Source organism: Salvelinus sp. IW2-2015, linkage group LG26 (genome assembly GCF_002910315.2).
Source record: "Salvelinus sp. IW2-2015 linkage group LG26, ASM291031v2, whole genome shotgun sequence".
NCBI lineage: Eukaryota > Metazoa > Chordata > Actinopteri > Salmoniformes > Salmonidae > Salvelinus > Salvelinus sp. IW2-2015.
Window position 1 is genome coordinate 41,321,915 of NC_036866.1, and position 18,657 is coordinate 41,340,571.

The following is an 18,657-nucleotide window of genomic DNA, read 5'->3' on the forward strand; positions in this document are numbered from 1 at the left end:
TGCAGTAGCTTGTTGGTAGTTGAACTCAATTCTAATGTTGGTAGTGGTTTCTGTAGTTAATAGCTTTTTGCCATGTAGTGATGTAGCTTAACTACAAACTACTTTTTTTGCAAGAAAATATGAGGGCATCAGACCTGCCTAATTCTCACTTGAAACAGTTTTTGTGTTTAGTAGGCTAAATGACACATTCTGTTAACACCTGACCTGTCTGTGACATTTTTCAAAGTGGCTTTAGTTAAGTAAACATTTTTTTTTCTTCTCATAATGGTAGCTCTAGTGTAGCGTTAACTTCTTCTAGTGTGAAGTTATTGGTAGCTTGGTAAACTATGATTTCAGAGTAGCTTCCCCAGCACTGACTGGGCATCATGGTCTATTGTTGGATACCTTACTCCATTAAACAATTTAATTTGTTCACATGAAAACATTGTTTAACCAACTTTCTTTGGGTTTTTAAAAATCAATTGTCCGTATGATGATGATTTTCTTTTTTTTTAACTGATGGTGTGTGTGTGTGTCCTGTAGCACATAGCCAACGGTAACGAAGCGGAGGTCAAGCGTGTGTTGAGTGAAAACGAAAGTGATGAGGACGGGGTGAAGATGTGTCACCCCCTTTGCTCCTGTGATCACTGTGAGCTCCGGGTCTCTGGGTGAGCACACGCACGCAATACCACACACAGGTTTGTTATGACGGGGCGGCAGGTAGCCTAGCGATTAGAGCGTTGGGACAGTAACCGAAAGGTTGCTTGTTCGAATACCCGAGCCGGCAAGGTGGAAAAATCTGCCGTACTGCCCTTGAGCAAGGCAGTTAACCCCCCACAACAACTACTGCCCGGGCGCCAATAACGTGGACTTCGATTAAGGCAGCCCCCCCCGCACCTCTCTGATTCAGAGGAATGCGGAAGACATTTTTCGATTGAATGCATTCAGTTGTGCAACTGACTAGATATCCCCTTTCCCCCCACCCATCAGGTAAGTATCAGACACTTCACTTGTCTGTTTCTCTGTCTCTCTCACTCCTAGTGGAATCATATTCACTTTCTGTGTTATTGTCATTAAATGCAGTAAATAGAAAGAGAACAGGTGATTTATTCTCCTACTTTTGTAATTCCCCTCGAAGTTTCATTTCCCTTTTCTCTATTACTGTGTCTGCTTCGCGCAGAAGACTGAATGACCCGTCCATTGTAACGCCCTTCTCTCGAGACGATCGAGGATACACGCCACTTCATGTCGCTGCTGTCTGTGGTAGGTGATGCTAATAAGTGCCTGAGGGTGGCCTATTGAGCCACACATCTTCCTTGGGACCACACATAGACCCTAAAGGCAGGGGGAATCGAGTCCCCGATCCGCCACTTTCTGTACTTTTCATCCCCTTCAATCTGTCTCCCGTTCTCATTTCCCACTGTCTAAATAAAGTAAAAAGCCTGTCTTTGCCGTGGTAGGTCAGTCCCTGTTGATTGACCTGTTGGTGTCTAAGGGAGCTCTGGTGAACGCCACAGACTACCACGCCCTCTCACCCCTGCACCTCTCCTGTCAGAAGGGCTACCAGGGAGTCACGGTGAGACGGGACGCTAGCAGGACAGTTATAGCCTGGTTCCAGATCTTTTTGTGCTGCCTTAACTACTCCTAAACAGATCTGGAACCAGGCTAAGATGAGCTACACTATATCACAGAAACTGTATACAAAAAGGATACTTCTGTTACACAAACTGTTCAATCTCTCTGACATATTCTTCTTTCACTCTCTCCCATCCAGCTGCTGCTCTTGCACTATAAGGCGAACACAGATGCCCAGGACAACAATGGAAACACTCCTCTGCACCTGGCCTGTATGTATGGACATGAAGATGTAAGTCAGTCTGGGGAGCCACTCTCCAGTTTAAATCTGTCTTTTAAAAGGCACAATCTGTAATTTCAACAGCTTTTGACTGTGCCGATGTGTTTGATAATCTGAGGGATAGAGCTGACGAAGTGCAACCAGTACAGGGTATAGAAGTGAAAGTATCTGTATCACACGAGGCTGCTGAGGGGTGGATGGCTATTAATAATGGCTGGGATGGAGCGAATAGTGGTATCAAACGCATTGAAACCATGTGTTTGCCATTCCATTTATTCCATTCCAGCCATTACTATGAGCCCGTCCTTTCCCAATTAAGGTGCCACCAACTTCCTGTGATCTGTATTGATAGTGCTGTAAATAAGTACAGGCATATGGAGGATGATGACAACAGACTCTACTGACAGTGTTGCGCTCTATGGTAGTTCAGAGGAGATTGCTTTTAGTCTGACAGTGTTATCCCATCCGTGTCTCAGTGTGTTAAGGCTCTGGTTTACTACGACCTGCCCACGTGCCGTCTGAACATCCAGAACGACAAGGGGGACACCCCCCTGCACATCGCGGCCCGCTGGGGCTACGAGGGCATCATCGAGGTTCTACTGGAGAACGGAGCCAGCACCGCCGTCTACAACAAGGCCAAGGACTCTCCACTACAGTGTGCTTTGAATTCTAAGGTGAGGAGTGAGGACCCCTGATTTGCTAAACCACTTAATATATGCTATTTAGCACATGCTTTTATCCAAAGCGACTTAGTCAGTCACGTACAAACATTTTACCACCTACCCAGATGGGCCCTTTTTAAAGAAAAAGCTTGTCATGCACAAATGTGCAAATAAAGTATGTGTTTGTTACAGCAAGCATGTACAGTGCATTCGGAAAGTATTCAAACCCCTTGACTTTTTCCACGTTTTGTTACCTTACAGCCTTATTCTAAAATGGATAATATAACTTTGTTCCCCTCATCAATCTGCACACATTACCCCATAATGACAAAGCAAAAACACAGTGGCCTCCATGATTCTTAAATGGTGTTTGGATGTATTATTTGGACCACCCAGACTCTTCCTGGAGCTGGCTGCCCGGCCAAACTGAACAGTCGGGGGAGAAGGGCCTTGGTCAGGGAGGTGACCAAGAACTAGATGGTCACTCTGACAGCGCTCCAGAGTTCCTCTGTGGAGATGGGATACATTTCCAGAAGGAAACCATCTCTGCAGCACTCCACAGTGGCCAGACGGAAGCACATGACAGCCCGCTTGGAGTTTGCCAAAAGGCACCTAAAGGACTCTGACCCTGAGAAACAAGATTCTCTGGTCTGATGAAACCAAGATATAACTCTTTGGTCTGAATGCCAAGTGTCACGTCTGGAGGAAACCTAGCACCATCCCTACGGTGAAGCATGTTTTTCAGCGGCAGGGACTGGGAGACTAGTCAAGATCAAGGGAAAGATGAACGGAGCAAAGTACAGAGAGATCCATAATGAAAACCTGCTCCAGAGCGCTCAGTACCTCAGACTGGTGGTGAATGTTCACCTTCCAACAAGACAACGACCCTAAGCACACAGCCACGACAACGCAGGAGTGGCTTCGGGACAAGTCTCTGAATGTCCAGCCAGAGCCAGGACTTCAACATGATCTAACATCTCAATAGCTGTGCAGCGACGCTCCCCATCCAACCTGACAGAGCTTGAGACGATCTGCAGAGAAGAATGGGATAAACTTCCCAAATACAGATGTGCCAAGCTTATAGCGTCATACCCAAGAAGACTTTAATCGTCATACCCAAGAGGCTGTAATCGCTGCCAAATGTGCTTCAACAAAGTACTGAGTAAAGGGTCTGACTACTTATGTGAATGTGATGTATATATATTTTTTTTACTAAATTAAAAAAAAAACTGTTTTTGATTTGTCATTATGTGTAGATGGATGGGGAGGAAAAACAATTTAATAAATTTTAGAATAAGGCTGTAACGTAACAAAATGTGGAAAAAGTCAAGGGGTCTGAATACCTTCCCAATGCACTGTATGTGCTCATACGTAAGTGTGTGTGTACCAATGTCTGTCTTGCAGATTTTGACGCTGTTGGAGTTGACACACAACAGTTCTCACAGAAGAGATAGCAATGATGTAAGTGAAATGTCATCACATAGGAGAAGAGTTGACTCGTTGGTGGGGGTTTCGTCGTTGGTGGGGGTTTCACTTGAAAACGCTAGATGTGTACTGACTACCTCCGACCACTCGAAGAACAAGCTAAGTGGGTCGTTAGAAAATCTCTGCTAAACTAAACTCTGCTAAACAATATGTTTTTGTCTCTCTGTAACCGCAGATAACTTCAGAACAAACTTAAAAGTTGCTAATGTCTAAGCAATTGCCACAAACAACAGAATGATAAAAATATGCTTCAAATAAAAATCGAGATCACTGCATTAAAATAATATAGTATATGCTACATAGGCCTATGTATTTGAATGACGTTCTATTTTTCTTATTGTAGGGTACGGTCTTAAATTGCCTCAAAATATTTAATGTTGTGAAACAACGAGCGCAATGATGTGCCAAATCTGTGATTTTAGTGCATTATTATGGGGTAAGCATTAGAATAATCCACCTCAACATTTGCAGCCATATAATATCTATTTAGGAGCTGATCCGTCGTCAGAATTGTGGAATCATTTGAATGAGATTTGAATGGAGAAAGCTGATCTGAGAGCAGCGCTATCAGTATTGACACATGCTCCAACTAAGCACTTAGCTAACATTCTGTCTACGTGGTGTTTTGGGAAACGCATGTGACATCTTCGGACGTTATAGTAACGATGCATCGTTAGAACTTAAGCTTACCAGTGTTTTATCGGGAAACAGGATCATGATCTGTGTGTGGTATGGCCAGCTGATTGACGGGGCTCTCTCTCTCCCCCTGCTAGTCCCCTAACCGCTCTCCCGAGGCCTCTGACTGCAGCAGCCGCCGTTCCTCTGTCTCCAGCAACACCTCCCAGAGCTCTGAGGCCAGGCCTGACTGCGACAGGGTCCTCCACAAAGAAGTGAGCAGAGCACTCAGGCAGGGTTGACCCTGACAATGTCTGAGAGGAGTACCATCCTCTGAATTCAATTCTTGAGCGTTAGGGAAAAATGTAGATTTCTGCCTAAAAAGACATATCCAAAAGTAATTATTTTCATGAGATGGCCATAAACAATAACTGGTGATGCTGCATAGTTGTAGAAAGGTCTGGGACTCACCCTTCTGGTAAGTGGTTATAAATTGGTGAGGTGTACTCACTTTTGATGACACAAGCTGAAGAACATAGTACAAATATGAGAATTTCCCCCCCTATTCAACAAAAGTGAGGTAATAGGGCTTAAAATGACTGAAGTGCTTTCTAAATATAGTAACAATCAAATTATAAATGACTTACTATAAGATTTCAGCTTTATAACTGTAAAATAAATATGATCATACTTAGTGACAGTACAATATTGGCACCATTTTTCATAGAACCGACAACTTTTCCCGCCAAACGTCCTCTGAGCGACTCAGACACCATTCAAATGTGTGCAGACTTGTTACAACTTCTGCTTTAAGCACAAAGCGATTTTGTGCATCTGTGACCTAGAGGAAGTGGTCTTGTTTCAATTCTGCAAAATTATTTTCTGTTTTTTTCCATCTGTTACATCCGCTAGACTCTCCCGTTTTCATATGCGCTATTCCATGCACAGCTACGAGGGTCACAGGTACTGGAAATCGTTCCTTTGTCTGGATAGGCCAGAACATGTAATGTGTCGCTCCCTATGCAAATATGTCTGTGAACCTCACAGCTGCGCTTGCAAATAGCGCATTTGAATCAAGACAACCAGCACTTTTAGGGAGTGTAAAGCAATTGATGTTGCGCCATTCACAGAGCACACTGTACACAGAAATATCAGTTGGAACTAGTCCAGAACTGCTCAAAGTCCCCTAAATAGAGGCCTAATATTTTAGGGAAGAGGGAGGGAATGTAGATGAAATTAGATACAGTATTTTTCTATTTATTGAGGGATGCTAATATTTAGAGCTTTCACACAAAGTTCGACTATCTGTAATTTGTAATCCATGTTAGCAGTTTCTTAAGGCCCTGCGTTTACTGTCTGGTGTTTTAATAGGCTGCCTCTCTCTGTTTGACTGACAGGTGGAGAAGTTGCTGCGTGCGGCAGCCGATGGAGACATAGAGATGGTGCGGTACCTGTTGGAGTGGTTGGACGAGGAGCCAGAGGAGGAGGAAGCAGGGCTGCCCTCCTGGACTAAGTTGTGCCACCCACTGTGCCAGTGTTCACACTGTGGGTCATCACAGAAGGTCAGACAACAACCCTCTCATGTCTCATCACTACTGCAGGCTCCATACCCTGACAAACACACTTACCGAACCTCTTTCTGATGTACAATGAGCAAACAAACAGCAATCTTCACACAGGGCCTTACTGGTAGTACTAAAGCTATGGTGAATGGAGTTTTTGTTGAGTTTTGTAATGTTTCTGCAGAGCTGTCCAGCTAACTTGATGTCTGTGCCTTTGTCTGTTTTGTTGTGTGTGTGTGTTTGCCTCCAGAAGTTTGTGTGCCTGCAGGCCAGTGGTCTGGGTGTGAACAGCAGTAGTGTGGATGGCTTCACTCCCCTCCACGTGGCGGCGCTCCATGGTCACACGGCGCTGGTGTCCCTGCTCAGCCGCAACGGAGCCAACGTCAACGCACGCAACAGCCAGAGTGCCACGCCACTGCACCTGGCCAGCCAGAACAGCCACATACAGGTGGGCACACAGTACTATACTTTAGCTGCGCTTGATCGAGCTTCCCTGGCTCATCAGAAACCACGGAATAGGCCCAGACTCCTTCCATCTAGGACTCCAGGCAGACTCGCCCAGAAGCTTGAAGTGTTTGAAAGAACACGCAGGTCTGCTGCAGATTGTCTGGGGCGAAGATGGAAAAAGATTCAATCTCTCATTGGTTTTATGTTCAGGTAGTGACATCACTGCTGGAGTGCAACGCCAAGCTGAATAAGAAGGATCGCTATGGCAACACCCCTCTGATTCACACCTGCCTCAGAGGTCACCTGGACACAGCAACCATCCTGCTGCAGGTGAACAGAACACTGACCCTGCTGCCCTCTAGTGGGTCAAACAGGCCAACACCATCACACTGAAAAAACAAATGGCTAAGTGGGGGTCTTTATAGCTAGTTGTCAGGGACCAAAAAGTGGAAAAATGATAAAAGGGCAATCACCTGACAAAGACCGTGTTGGTCTAAACGTTAAACCATACCACCTAAGCTTCATTAAAAAGGCCACCTATTGTGAGCAGCAAAACGGTGTGCGATCAGACGTTTCTATATTGTCTTCCTCCAGAGCAACGCCTCGGTGAACCTGTCCAACAACCAGGGCAACACGGCCCTGCACGAGGCTGTGAAAGGGGGTCACCTGGCCCTGGTGGAGCTGTTACTGCAGGCTGGAGCCTTGGTCCACATGACGAACAAGAGACAGAGGACAGCACTGGACTGTGCCGTGGAGACCAGGGGAAAAGTGAGAATCAAACAGCCACTGAAGGGTTAGATCAGGGTCAAGGTGACCACTTGTTCAACAGAGTTACACAAGATGTTCAGTATGTGCAACTTTATTTTTCTTAGATTTGCTTACTTTCTGTTAGTCGGCACCTCACCAACCGTGGGTCTACATGTCCTTTTTTTGAGTAGCAGAGATCTAAACCAACAACCATAGAGCTGGGGGGAAAAATTATTTCTTTATGAAATGGGCTGTTTGTTTTTCCACTTTCAGAACACTGAAATCCTGAGGACTCTTCAGAAGGCATCTGGACTCTCCCACAATGCTGAACCAATCAAACTGCTCTCTGTGCCCAAGGGGGCTCTGGGTAAGAGAGTCAGTATAGACACCAGCCACTGTTTTTCCTTGACCACCTACCTGCTAGAGCGTGAAGGTACAGAGAGATATGTTGCAAGGAACACACAATGAAAAGTCTTCTCACCAACTTTGTCACCTAATAATTCTCTTGGTCTTTTTGGTTACCAATCTACTACTGCCATATTTTGGATTATTGGGGTTTGTTTTCCAACACCCAATTATTCAAACTATGTTCCACTGTCCATACCGTCATACCACTTAGAATGCATGCCCGTGGTATGCTGGTGTGGATATGGAACAGTTTTTCTTAGTTCTTTCTCCCAATCCCAGCACACTCATTTGTCCAGCGGCTAAAGCATCAGCATGATAATGTCAGTGGAAGACGTCAGAAGCTGGCCCAGTCAATAAACCGGTCAGTACCATGGAAAAGATTGTGTGCCCCCTTGTGGAAAATGTATGCTGTCCTTCATAGTGAAGTTGATATCAATTTGACTACAGTTTGCAAAAAAGATCAGTGGAGACGATGTGCGGTTTGTTTGTTTAGTTAGATGTTAAACGTTTCCGAGATAGAAAATGTGTTCCTATGTACACGAAGCCGATCCAGAACAACTTTTGTCATAGTTTACTCATAAGTTTCAATCAACGTACATTTTAAGGAACTGCTATGCTTCAGTGCAATTCCTCTGAGCTTGTGGTTGTTTGATGGGTTTTTTCAGGGTTCAGCAAATGAAGAAAGGTCTTCCCAGAGACACCAGTGTGCCTTCCATCCACTCCCCCACTCCTGAGAGGAGGAAACTGAGGCGAGGGGAGACCCTGGAGAGCAGTGGGCCATTCAGCATCTGCTCCAGCCCAGAGGGAAGCCCCAAGCCTGGTGACCAAAGGGACAGAGAGAGGGCCCTGAGCCGCAGTCACACCGTGGACACAGTGCACCCCCAGTCTCCTCAGTGGGGCCGGGACCGGAGACACACAGGAGAGGCCGAGGCAAACGAGGACACACGCGTAGCTAAAGACCCTTCAGACACTCCAGGTGAACCCTTGCATACATACACACCTGACATACACACACCCGACATGTCAAATACACGCACACCTGACATCCCATCAAATACACAACAAACACCCAGCAGCGACCTGTCACACACTCGCGAGGATCCATCACACACACCTAGCCAAGTCAATGGAGAGGAAAAGAAGGTCCACACCTCACCAGACATCGAAGTAAAGTCTAAGAGGAACTGTCCTGAGACTGAGAGCCCACCCAAAGACATGGAGGACCTGGTAGAAGAACTGGTAGAAGAAATAGAGGTACTCTGAGGTGCCGAGGCAGACCCCAGTCAGGGAAGAACTTGCACAGTGTGGGTTAACCAGAGAAGAGTGGGGCCTACTTTTAGTTAGTTGACCTGACTGTTATTGAAAGCACTTTTTCTCCTTGCCTTCACGAAAAAGGGATGCAAAACATGTTCATTCAACTTCATGCGAATGTAATTCTGTTTTAGTTTATTTTAGTTTTGTTGCTCACCCTTATAAAAGAGATGGTCGATAGAACATTCTGACAGTGGATAGTGACATGGCATATCAGTATGTTTTTTATTGTTTTGTCTACTTGACGAAAATGCTAATCTGAATGTCTATGCTCTTGTTACATCTGGCTGTTTTTTTTATTTGAACATGTAAAATCAGGGCTCTGTTATTTTCAACAATTTAGTTTGATTTACTGGGTTAGAAAACCATACATTTGCATTTCTGACCTATCTATAACAGAAAATGTACCTCCCTGGTGTGTGGCATTTCAATGACTATGCATAGTGAGGCCACACTTGTATCCCAGTGAATGTCGAACACTTAAAATAGTTAGAACACTTAGAATGGAGAGAGAATCATAACAGTGTATACGCACAAATCTATATACAGTAGCTCGAGCCAGTGACTCCACAAATGGATAGTACTGTCGTTAAAAATACTGCTTTTGAGAATATAATAACACAATTGCCATATTTAATTTGTTTATCCATCACCTTTACTCTATTCTGCTATTTATCCTGTAGAAAACAATATAATGAAGAAAAAAAAATGAAAAAAAATAGTGTTTTTATTTAGCATTCAACTGATAATTATATTTCACCTCTGTCAGTTGATCCTAATCCTGCAAAGCAAGGCCATATAGGACCCAACCAATTCTATGGGGAGTTTGCACTTTACAAGTACCATTTTTTGGGGGGGGGGATGTTTTATCAGCAACACTCTGAAATCTCAGTAGTTTTGAACTGACATTTATTGAACTCATCATTATCCAGCACATACAGAACATTGAACACAGATGACTAGCATCAGCGTACAGATGTATTTTTATTTCAAAGTTACTGTTTTGGTTTATACAGTAGTAGTTGTCCACTCCGATCTCAATGTTGATTATTTTCATACTAAAGTATTTTATTACATTTTTTAATGTTAGATGCAGTGAACGTGCCTTATTTAATTTGTCAAAATAACCTGTAATAAAATCATGATCAAGACTCATTTGTTTTGACTATTGTGTTCTTTGCAAGAGTTGGCATTTTTTTCAAATATTGTGCTTTATATGATAGGCTAGGTAAGTTGATAATGTTAGGATTTTCCTACTGTTAAAATATTGTTTTAAAGACGCACTCCAGCTATTTGTGAGCTTTTCTTTTTGATAAACAATATCCCATGCATAAATACAGTGTACGAACATACACTTAAGGGTTAGACATATTGAAACAGAAAAAAATTAGGGAGTGGGATGTCTCCCTCTTCAGTCTCTGTTTAAAGGACCCCATCAGAGTGCAATGGCATTCCATAATGCCACCCCTATTTCGACGTAATTCCTGTTCTAGAGCGGAAATGCAGCCAAGACCCAAGGATAAATGTGGTCAGAGACCCACTAAAGCAGCATTGCCCCCTCAAGATTCTGAGCCTGCCTGGCAGGGTTGGTCTTACAAGGCCAAAGCCACCAGATGAGTGAGTATAATATACAAGGAATTTCTCAGAGCTGCTAATAAGAACCTTGATGACCTTGTACTTAGCCGGTGGGAATTCCAGTGGGGTTCCCCCACCCAGGCAGTGGCAGTGCTGGCAACACTAGCTGCAGTAGTAACACATGGAGGGGTTCACACTTGGACATTCAGAGAGGGGTAAAATGATTGTGCCCCTGGTGGCACAAAATAATCAAAGGTCTGACTGCACAGAGATGCTTGGGAAAATGGTCACAAAGGGGGACCAGTGTGTGTTCGTTTCAGGGGAAGGGGGTGTATCTGAGCTCCATCAGCTAAGACTTGACATTGGTTAATCAAATCTCCCCATTCTTGCAAAATTTTGCATGCCTCTCAAACAGCTACAACTGTAGACGCATTTGCACATCAAGTCCTTTTTGAGTTGGGTTCAGGGATGGAACAACCGTTGAACATCTCCGCTTGTGGTTGTTTTTGGGGGAACGGTGGGGAGTGTGTGTGTGTGTACAGTTGAAGTCGGAAGTTTACATACACCTTAGCCAAATACATTTAAACTCAGTTTTTCACAATTCCTGACATTTAATCCTAGTAAAAATTCCCTGTTTTAGGTCAGTTAGGATCACTACTTTATTTTAAGAATATGAAATGTCAGAATAATAGAGAATTATTTATTTTAGCTTTTATTTCTATCATCACATTCTCAGTGGGTCAGAAGTTTACATACACTCAATTAGTATTTTGTAGCATTGCCTTGAAATTGTTTAACTTGGGTCAAACGTTTCGGGTAGCCTTCCACAAGCTTCCCACAATAAGTTGGGTGGATTTTGTCCCATTCCTCCTGACAGAGCTGGTGTAACTGAGTCAGGTTTATAGGCCTCCTTGCTCGCACACACTTTTTCAGTTCTGCCCACAAATGTTCCATAGGATTGAGGTCAGGGCTTTGTGATGGCCACTCCAATACCTTGACTTTGTTGTCCTTAAGCCATTTTGCCACAACTTTGAAAGTATGCTTGGGGTCATTGTCCATTTGGAAGACTCATTTGCGACCAAGCTTTAACTTCCTGACATGTCTTGAGATGTTGCTTCAATATATCCACATAATTGTCCTCCCTCATGATGCCATCTATTTTGTGAAGTGCACCAGTCCCTCCTGCAGCAAAGAACCCCACAACATGATGCTGCCAACCCCGTGCTTCATGGTTGGGATGGTGTTCTTCGGCTTGGAAGCATCCCCCTTTTTCCTCCAAACATAACGATGGTCATTATGGCCAAACAGTTCTATTTTTGTTTCATCTGACCAGATTACATTTCTCCAAAAAATACGATCTTTATCCCCATGTGCATTTGCAAACCTTAGTCTGGCTTTTTTATAGCGGTTTTAGAGCAGTGGCTTCTTCCTTGCTGAGCGGCCTTTCAGGTTATGTTGATATAGGACTCGTTTTACTGTGGATGTAGATACTTTTGTACCTGTTTCCTCCATCATCCTCACAAGGTCCTTTGCTGTTGTTCTTTGATTGATTGCACTTTTCGCACCAAAGAACGCTCCCAATGGTGAGCCAGACTTGTGGCGGTCTACAATTTTTTTTTCTGAGGTCTTGGCTGATTTCTTTTGATTTTCCCATGATGTCAAGCAAAGAGGCACTGAGTTTGAAGGTAGGCCTTGAAATACATCCACAGGTACACCTCCAATTGACTAAAATGATGTCAATTAGCCTATCAGAAGCTTCTAAAGCCATGACATTATTTTCTGGAATTTTCCAAGCTGTTTAAAGGCACAGCCAATTTAGTGTATGTAAACTTCTGACCCACTGGAATTGTGATACAGTGAAATAATCCGTCTGTAAACAATTGTTGGAAAAATTACTTGTGTCATGCACGAAGTAGATGTCCTAACCGACTTACCAAAACTGTAGTTTGTTAATAAGAAATTTGTGGAGTGGTTGAAAAACTAGTTTTAATGACTCCAACCTAAGTGTATGTAAACTTCCGACTCAACTGTATGTATCCCACGGTTGTTGCTGTGGAGTAATGATGTTACGGACAATATAGGATGACAAGCAAAAAATTGCTTGTCAAAATGTAATTTTTGTAATGGCAATCATGGTTATAACAATCCTTAGCATGAACTGCCTACATTATTATGCATATTATTAATTAATTGTGGAAAGAAATTACGATATGCAAGTTCCCATTGTCTTTATTTGTAATTTCTGTTAGCTCATGTATGTCTTTCGGCAGAATCCAACATGCATTGACAATGTCCGAAAGCCGCATTGTGTCAGATATACTGCGTCATGAGATTGAAATTGGTAGGCTTATTCAAACAATTCATTATTGTGCAATTGTTACTTTGCATGTTTTTACCTTATACTTATTTACTGCTTGCTAATGGTTAGCGTGCTAGCTAGCGGTTAGCGTGCTAGCTAGGGGTTAGCGTGCTAGTTTAGCATAATTGGGAAACGTGTCTTTGATTCAGAATACATGATTGTGGTTAACCCAATGTTACATGCATTGGAAAATAATATTGCTAGTGTAACTTGAATTGGTTTACAAGCTAGCTAGAAAAGCCAGTTCCTTTTCATCTGTTTTGTCAAGTCATAAGCACGCATGTGTGCTGAAATATTTAAATAATCCCTCATTAAAATAATATATTTATTATTATTATTTAATAGCTGTATATAATACCATCAAGGTGAGGGTGTTGGAAATGCTTTTGGCGGTTATCTGCTTCTGTTCTGTGTGTGGCACTGTGTGCTCTTTTCAAAGGATGGATCCCAATATCTCAAAGGCCCTAGGATCCAGGGGGACAGGGGTGGTCTGCCAGTCACTGGTACAACAACCCAATAGTGGAGAACATTTTGAGGTTTAGTAGCAATGCAAATATCAAGGTACAGCTATAAGGAAACTCAATCATTATGGTACTTTTTAATGGTACATTTACAAACATATCCTGTATTATGATAAATAGAATTGAAACATACTTTCCCATGGGCAAAGAAACTCAAAAAGGGTGCAATAAAATGCTAATTAATTACTTAAAAATCATACAATGTGATTTTCTGGATTTTTGTTTTAGATTCCGTCTCTCACAGTTGAAGTGTACCTATGATAAAAATGACAGACCTCTACATGCTTTGTAAGTAGGAAAACCTGCAAAATCGGCATGTAGTAGTATATCATACTGTTCTCTCCCCACTGTATATGGAAATGTCTGCTCTACTCAAAATTTACAACCAAGGCAAGTGGAAGGGTAAAAAGTAAGGAACTTGTCTGTCGGCCCTGCATTAAAGACCAAAATTGGTTAAAGAAAATTGTGATGAATAAAAAACTATACCAGTTTAATCTAAGGACCAAAAAATGGACAGCTGTGCCATATACAGTGCATTCGAAAAGTATTCAGACCCCTTGACTTTTGTTACGTTACAGCCTTATTCTAAAATTGATTAAATTAATTTTCTTCATAATCAATCTACAGACAATACCCCATAATGACTAAGATATTTAGAAATGTTTGCACATTTTAAAAAAATAAAAAACATACCTTATTTACATAAGTATTCAGACCCTTTGCTATGAGACTCGAAATTGAGCTCAGGTGCATCCTGTTTCCATTGATCATCCTTGATGTTTCTACAACTTGATTGGAGTCCACCTGTGGTAAATTCAATTTATTGACATGATTTGGAAAGGCAGCTGACATTCAGAGCAAAAACCAAGCCATGAGGTCGAAGGAATTGCCGTAGAGCTCCGAGACATGATTGTGTCGAGGCACAAGTCTGGGGAAGGGTACCAAAACATTTCTGCATCATCGAAGGTCCCAAGAAACGGTGGCCTCCATATTCTTAAATGGAAGAAGTTTGGAACCACCAGTCTCTTTCTAGAGCAGGCCGCCCAGCCAAACTGAGCTATCGGGGGGGGGGGGAGGGGCTCTTGTCCAGGAGGTGACCAAGAACATGAAGGTCACTGACACAGCTCCAGAGTTCCTCTGTGGAAATGGGAGAACCTTCCAGAAGGACAACCATCTCTGCAGCACTCCACCAATCAGGCCTTTATGGTAGAGTGGCCAGACAGAAACCACTCCTTAGTAAAAGGCACATGACAGCCCACTTGGAGTTTGCCAAAAGGTACCTAAAGGACTCTGACCATGAGTAACAAGATTCTCTGGTCTGATGAAACCAAGATTGAACTCTTTGGCCTGAATGCCAAGCGTCACGTCTGGAGGAAACCTGGCACCATATCTACGGTGAAGCATGGTGGTAGTAGCACCATGCTGTGGGGATGATTTTCAGCGGCAGGGACTAGGAGACTAGTCAGGATCGAGGGAAAGATTAACGGAGCAAAGTACAGAGAGGTCCTTGATAAAAACCTGATCCAGAGCGCTCATGACTTCATACTGGGGCGACGGTTCACCTTCCAACAGGACAATGACCCTAAACACACAGCCAAGACAATGCAGGAGTGGCTTTGGGATGCACTGCATTATTTCTGCCTCATGCACCAATTCATATTGTTACTCATATGACCAGAGAAAGTGAAATATTCCTCGATATTAAAAAAGACAAGCCACTAATAATAACAATGCATGGGGGATTGGAAATGATGCAGACAACTACATTGATGGAAGCTACAATCTATGTGCAATATTAAAGCTGATCTACCCCCTAATAAAATATTTACAAAATAATCAAATATATACAGTACCAGTCAAACGTTTGGACACCTACTCATTCCAAGGTTTTTAAAATTTATTTTTACTATTTTCTACATTGTAGAATAATAGTGAAGAGATCAAAACTATGAAATAACACATATGGATTTGAGATTCTTCAAAGTAGCCACCCTTTGCCTTGATGACAGCTTTGCACACTCTTGGCATTCTCTCAAACAGCTTCATGAGGTAGTCACCTGGAATGCATTTCAATTAACAGGTGTGCCTTGTTAAAAGTTAATTTGTGGAATTTCTTTCCTTGATGCGTTTGAGCCAATCAGTTTTGTTGTGACAAGGTAGGGGTGGTATACAGAAGATAGCCCTATCTGGTAAAAGACCTTGTCCATATTATGGCAAGAACAGCTCAAATAAGCAAAGCGAAATGACAGTCCATCATTACTTTAATACATGAAGGTCAGTCAATCCGGAAAATTTTAAGAACTGAAAGTTTCTTCAAGTGCAGTCGCAAAAACTATCAAGCGCATGAACTGGTTCTCATGAGGACCGCCACAGGAAAGGAAGACCCAGAGTTACCTCTGCTGCAGAAGATAAGAGTTCAAGTAACAGACACATCTCAACATCAACTGTTCAGAGGAGACTGCGTGAATCAGGCCTTCATGGTCGAATTGCTGCAAAGAAACCACTACTGAAGCACACCAATAAGAAGAAGAGACTTCATTGGGCCAAGAAACACGAGCAATGGACATTAGACTGGTGGAAATCTGTCCTATGGTCTGATGAGTTAAAATTTGAGATTTTTGGTTCCAACTGCCGGGTCTTTGTGAGACGCAGAGTAGGTGAACGGATGATCTCCGCATGTGTGGTTCCCACCGTGAAGCATGGAGGATGAGGTGTGATGGTGTTTTGCTGGTGATACTGTCAGTGATTTATTTAGAATTTAAGGCACACTTAACCAGCATGGCAACCCCAGCTTTCTGCAGCAATACACCATGCCATCTGGTTTGCGCTTAGAGGGACTATCATTTGTTTTTCAACAGGACAATGACCCAACACACCTCCAGGCTGTGTAAGGTCTATTTGACCAAGAAGGAGAGTGATGGAGGGATGCATCAGATAACCTGGCCTCCACAATCACCCAACTTCAACCCAATTGAGGGTTTGGAATGAGTTGGACAGCAGAGTGAAAAGCAGCCAACAAGTGCTCAGCATATGTGGGAATTCCTTCAAGACTGTTGGAAAAGCATTCCAGGTGAAGTTGGTTGAGAGAATGCCAAGAGTGTGCAAAGCTGTCAAGGCAAATGGTGGCTATTTTGAAGAATCTGAAATATAAAATATATTTTCATTTGTTTAACACTTTTTTGGTTACTACATGATTCCATGTGTTGTTTCATAGTTTTGATGTCTTCACTATTATTTTACAATGTAGAAAATAGTAAAAATAAAGAAAAACCCTTGAATGAGTAGGTGTGTCTGAACTTTTGACCGGTACTGTATATGTCTGTTACATTTAGGTATCTAGCGATAAGTTAACCCTGATCAATCAAATGGATAGTTGTAAGCAATTATGGTAAATCCAACTGCCCTTAACTAGGTGTCTTTGCTAGACAGAGAGAGACCCATACAGAAAGAGAGAGAGAGGAAGAAAGTAAGTGACAGAGGGAGAGAGAGAGAGGTGAGAAGAGAGTGAAAGACAGAGAGAGATGGAGAGCGAGAGAAACAGAGAGACAATACTGCAAATTTACTTAGACTTTAGTATTTTAACAATCATGTCTCGGAGCTCTACGGACAATTCCTTTGACCTCATGGCTTGGTTTTTATTCTGACATGCACTGTCAGCTGTGAGACCTTATATAGACAGTTGTGTGCCTTTCCAAATCATGTCCAATCAATTGAATTTACCACAGGTGGACTCCAATCAAGTCGTAGATCAAAGATTATCATTGGAAAAAGGATGCATCTGAGCTCAATTTCAAGTTACATAGCAAAGGGTCTGAATGCTTATGGAAATAAGGTATTTCAGTTTCTAAAAACCTTCTTTTGCTTTGTTATTATGGTGTATTGTGTGTAGATTGAGGAAAATGTTTCATTTAATCAATTTTAGAATAAGGCTGCAACGTAACAAAATGTGGAAAAAGTCTAGGGGCCTGAATACTTTCTGAAGGAACTGTAGGTATATGATGATGATGAGATGGTCATGTCCAATGATATATACTCTAGAATACTTTTTGGGGGGAAGCTATAGAAATGCAGTTATTAATGTCTACATACGTGTTTGCCATGTTATTCTAGTACAGACACCTTAATGAATACTTTTTCATTGTATTACGTGAGCTAAACATACAAATCAAAAAGTATATACATTTTTTATAATGCTACTATCCCCACTACAACAACAAAAATACTTAAATACATGTAATTTTGTCCTTGAAATACTGTAGAATTCCATTCATTCCAGGAGGATTCAAAGCCTCACAATGGCCAATACAAAGCATCAGCAAACCAGGGTTTATATCATCATTGGTCATATATCATGTCTAACAATGGGATTCGCTGTCCTCAGAGAGGAAGAGGCAGGAGAGATGAAGCAAGATCACGTGGGACCATTCTAGCCAATGAGAAGGCAGATATCGTGTGCACAACAGGCACAACTCCTATATAAAATAGTTTTTCTCAAAGTTTTCGGTATGCCTCGTGTGTACTAATATTGGCACTTTTGTAACAACCGAAACATCACAAAACTTATATTCGATCAAATAGTAAATAAGCCATTCAATTGTTTGTTGACCAAATTCGACACTCTCATTGACCTCCATACAAAAAATCCTCACTTGGTGAGGCCGAGTTACCCGTCTTGCTTCGCCTTTTACTCTCTATCTCAGCTCAGTCACGAAGAGGAAGAAATTTGCAGCAGGTGGGTGGTAAACATTAAAATAAGACCCAGCCCTGAAATGAAACGTAGTCTGAAAAGTATTTGCACGTCATCTATAAAAGGGAAACAGGGTTGACACAGATTACCATGAATGTCCCACTTCGGATTTCCCATTTATAGCCCAAATAGATCATACTTTGACTAAAACTATGACTTTGACTTAAATCAATTTCCAACATCGTGGATAAGCTCAGGACATTGTCTTTCAGTTGAACAAAGGTGAATTTCCGCTGTTGTGGTACTTTTAAGTACGCTCGTTCTACTCATTTTAATGTAATGGTATCCACCACTAGATGGCGGTGTTTACCCTACAATTCGTGTCGCCTTCCGCCACAGGCGATCCAATAAATCAAATCAAATGTATTTATATAGCCCTTCTTA

General features: G+C 42.3%; 1 protein-coding gene across 4 annotated transcripts in view; it reads left to right on the plus strand.

Annotated features, from left to right (window-relative positions):
• LOC111952464 (ankyrin repeat domain-containing protein 27) overlaps window positions 1–9,656 on the plus strand; it is a 33,367-nt gene extending 23,711 nt beyond the window's left edge. The window contains exons 14-27 of one of the 4 annotated variants that reach the window (XM_023971146.2): window positions 523–647; window positions 1,160–1,242; window positions 1,440–1,555; window positions 1,754–1,846; window positions 2,311–2,508; window positions 3,901–3,957; window positions 4,755–4,871; window positions 5,994–6,158; window positions 6,409–6,606; window positions 6,816–6,935; window positions 7,200–7,373; window positions 7,626–7,785; window positions 8,040–8,121; window positions 8,426–9,656. In XM_023971146.2, coding sequence (XP_023826914.1) covers window positions 523–647; window positions 1,160–1,242; window positions 1,440–1,555; window positions 1,754–1,846; window positions 2,311–2,508; window positions 3,901–3,957; window positions 4,755–4,871; window positions 5,994–6,158; window positions 6,409–6,606; window positions 6,816–6,935; window positions 7,200–7,373; window positions 7,626–7,785; window positions 8,040–8,121; window positions 8,426–9,023 — 2,286 coding nt within the window. In that variant the 3' untranslated portion in view covers window positions 9,024–9,656. The remainder of the gene's footprint in view (window positions 1–522; window positions 648–1,159; window positions 1,243–1,439; window positions 1,556–1,753; window positions 1,847–2,310; window positions 2,509–3,900; window positions 3,958–4,754; window positions 4,872–5,993; window positions 6,159–6,408; window positions 6,607–6,815; window positions 6,936–7,199; window positions 7,374–7,625; window positions 7,786–8,039; window positions 8,122–8,425) is intronic. The other 3 variants (XM_023971148.2, XM_023971147.2, XM_070435305.1) reach the window with 3 other exon arrangements.
• The last annotated feature ends 9,001 nt before the right edge of the window (window positions 9,657–18,657 follow it).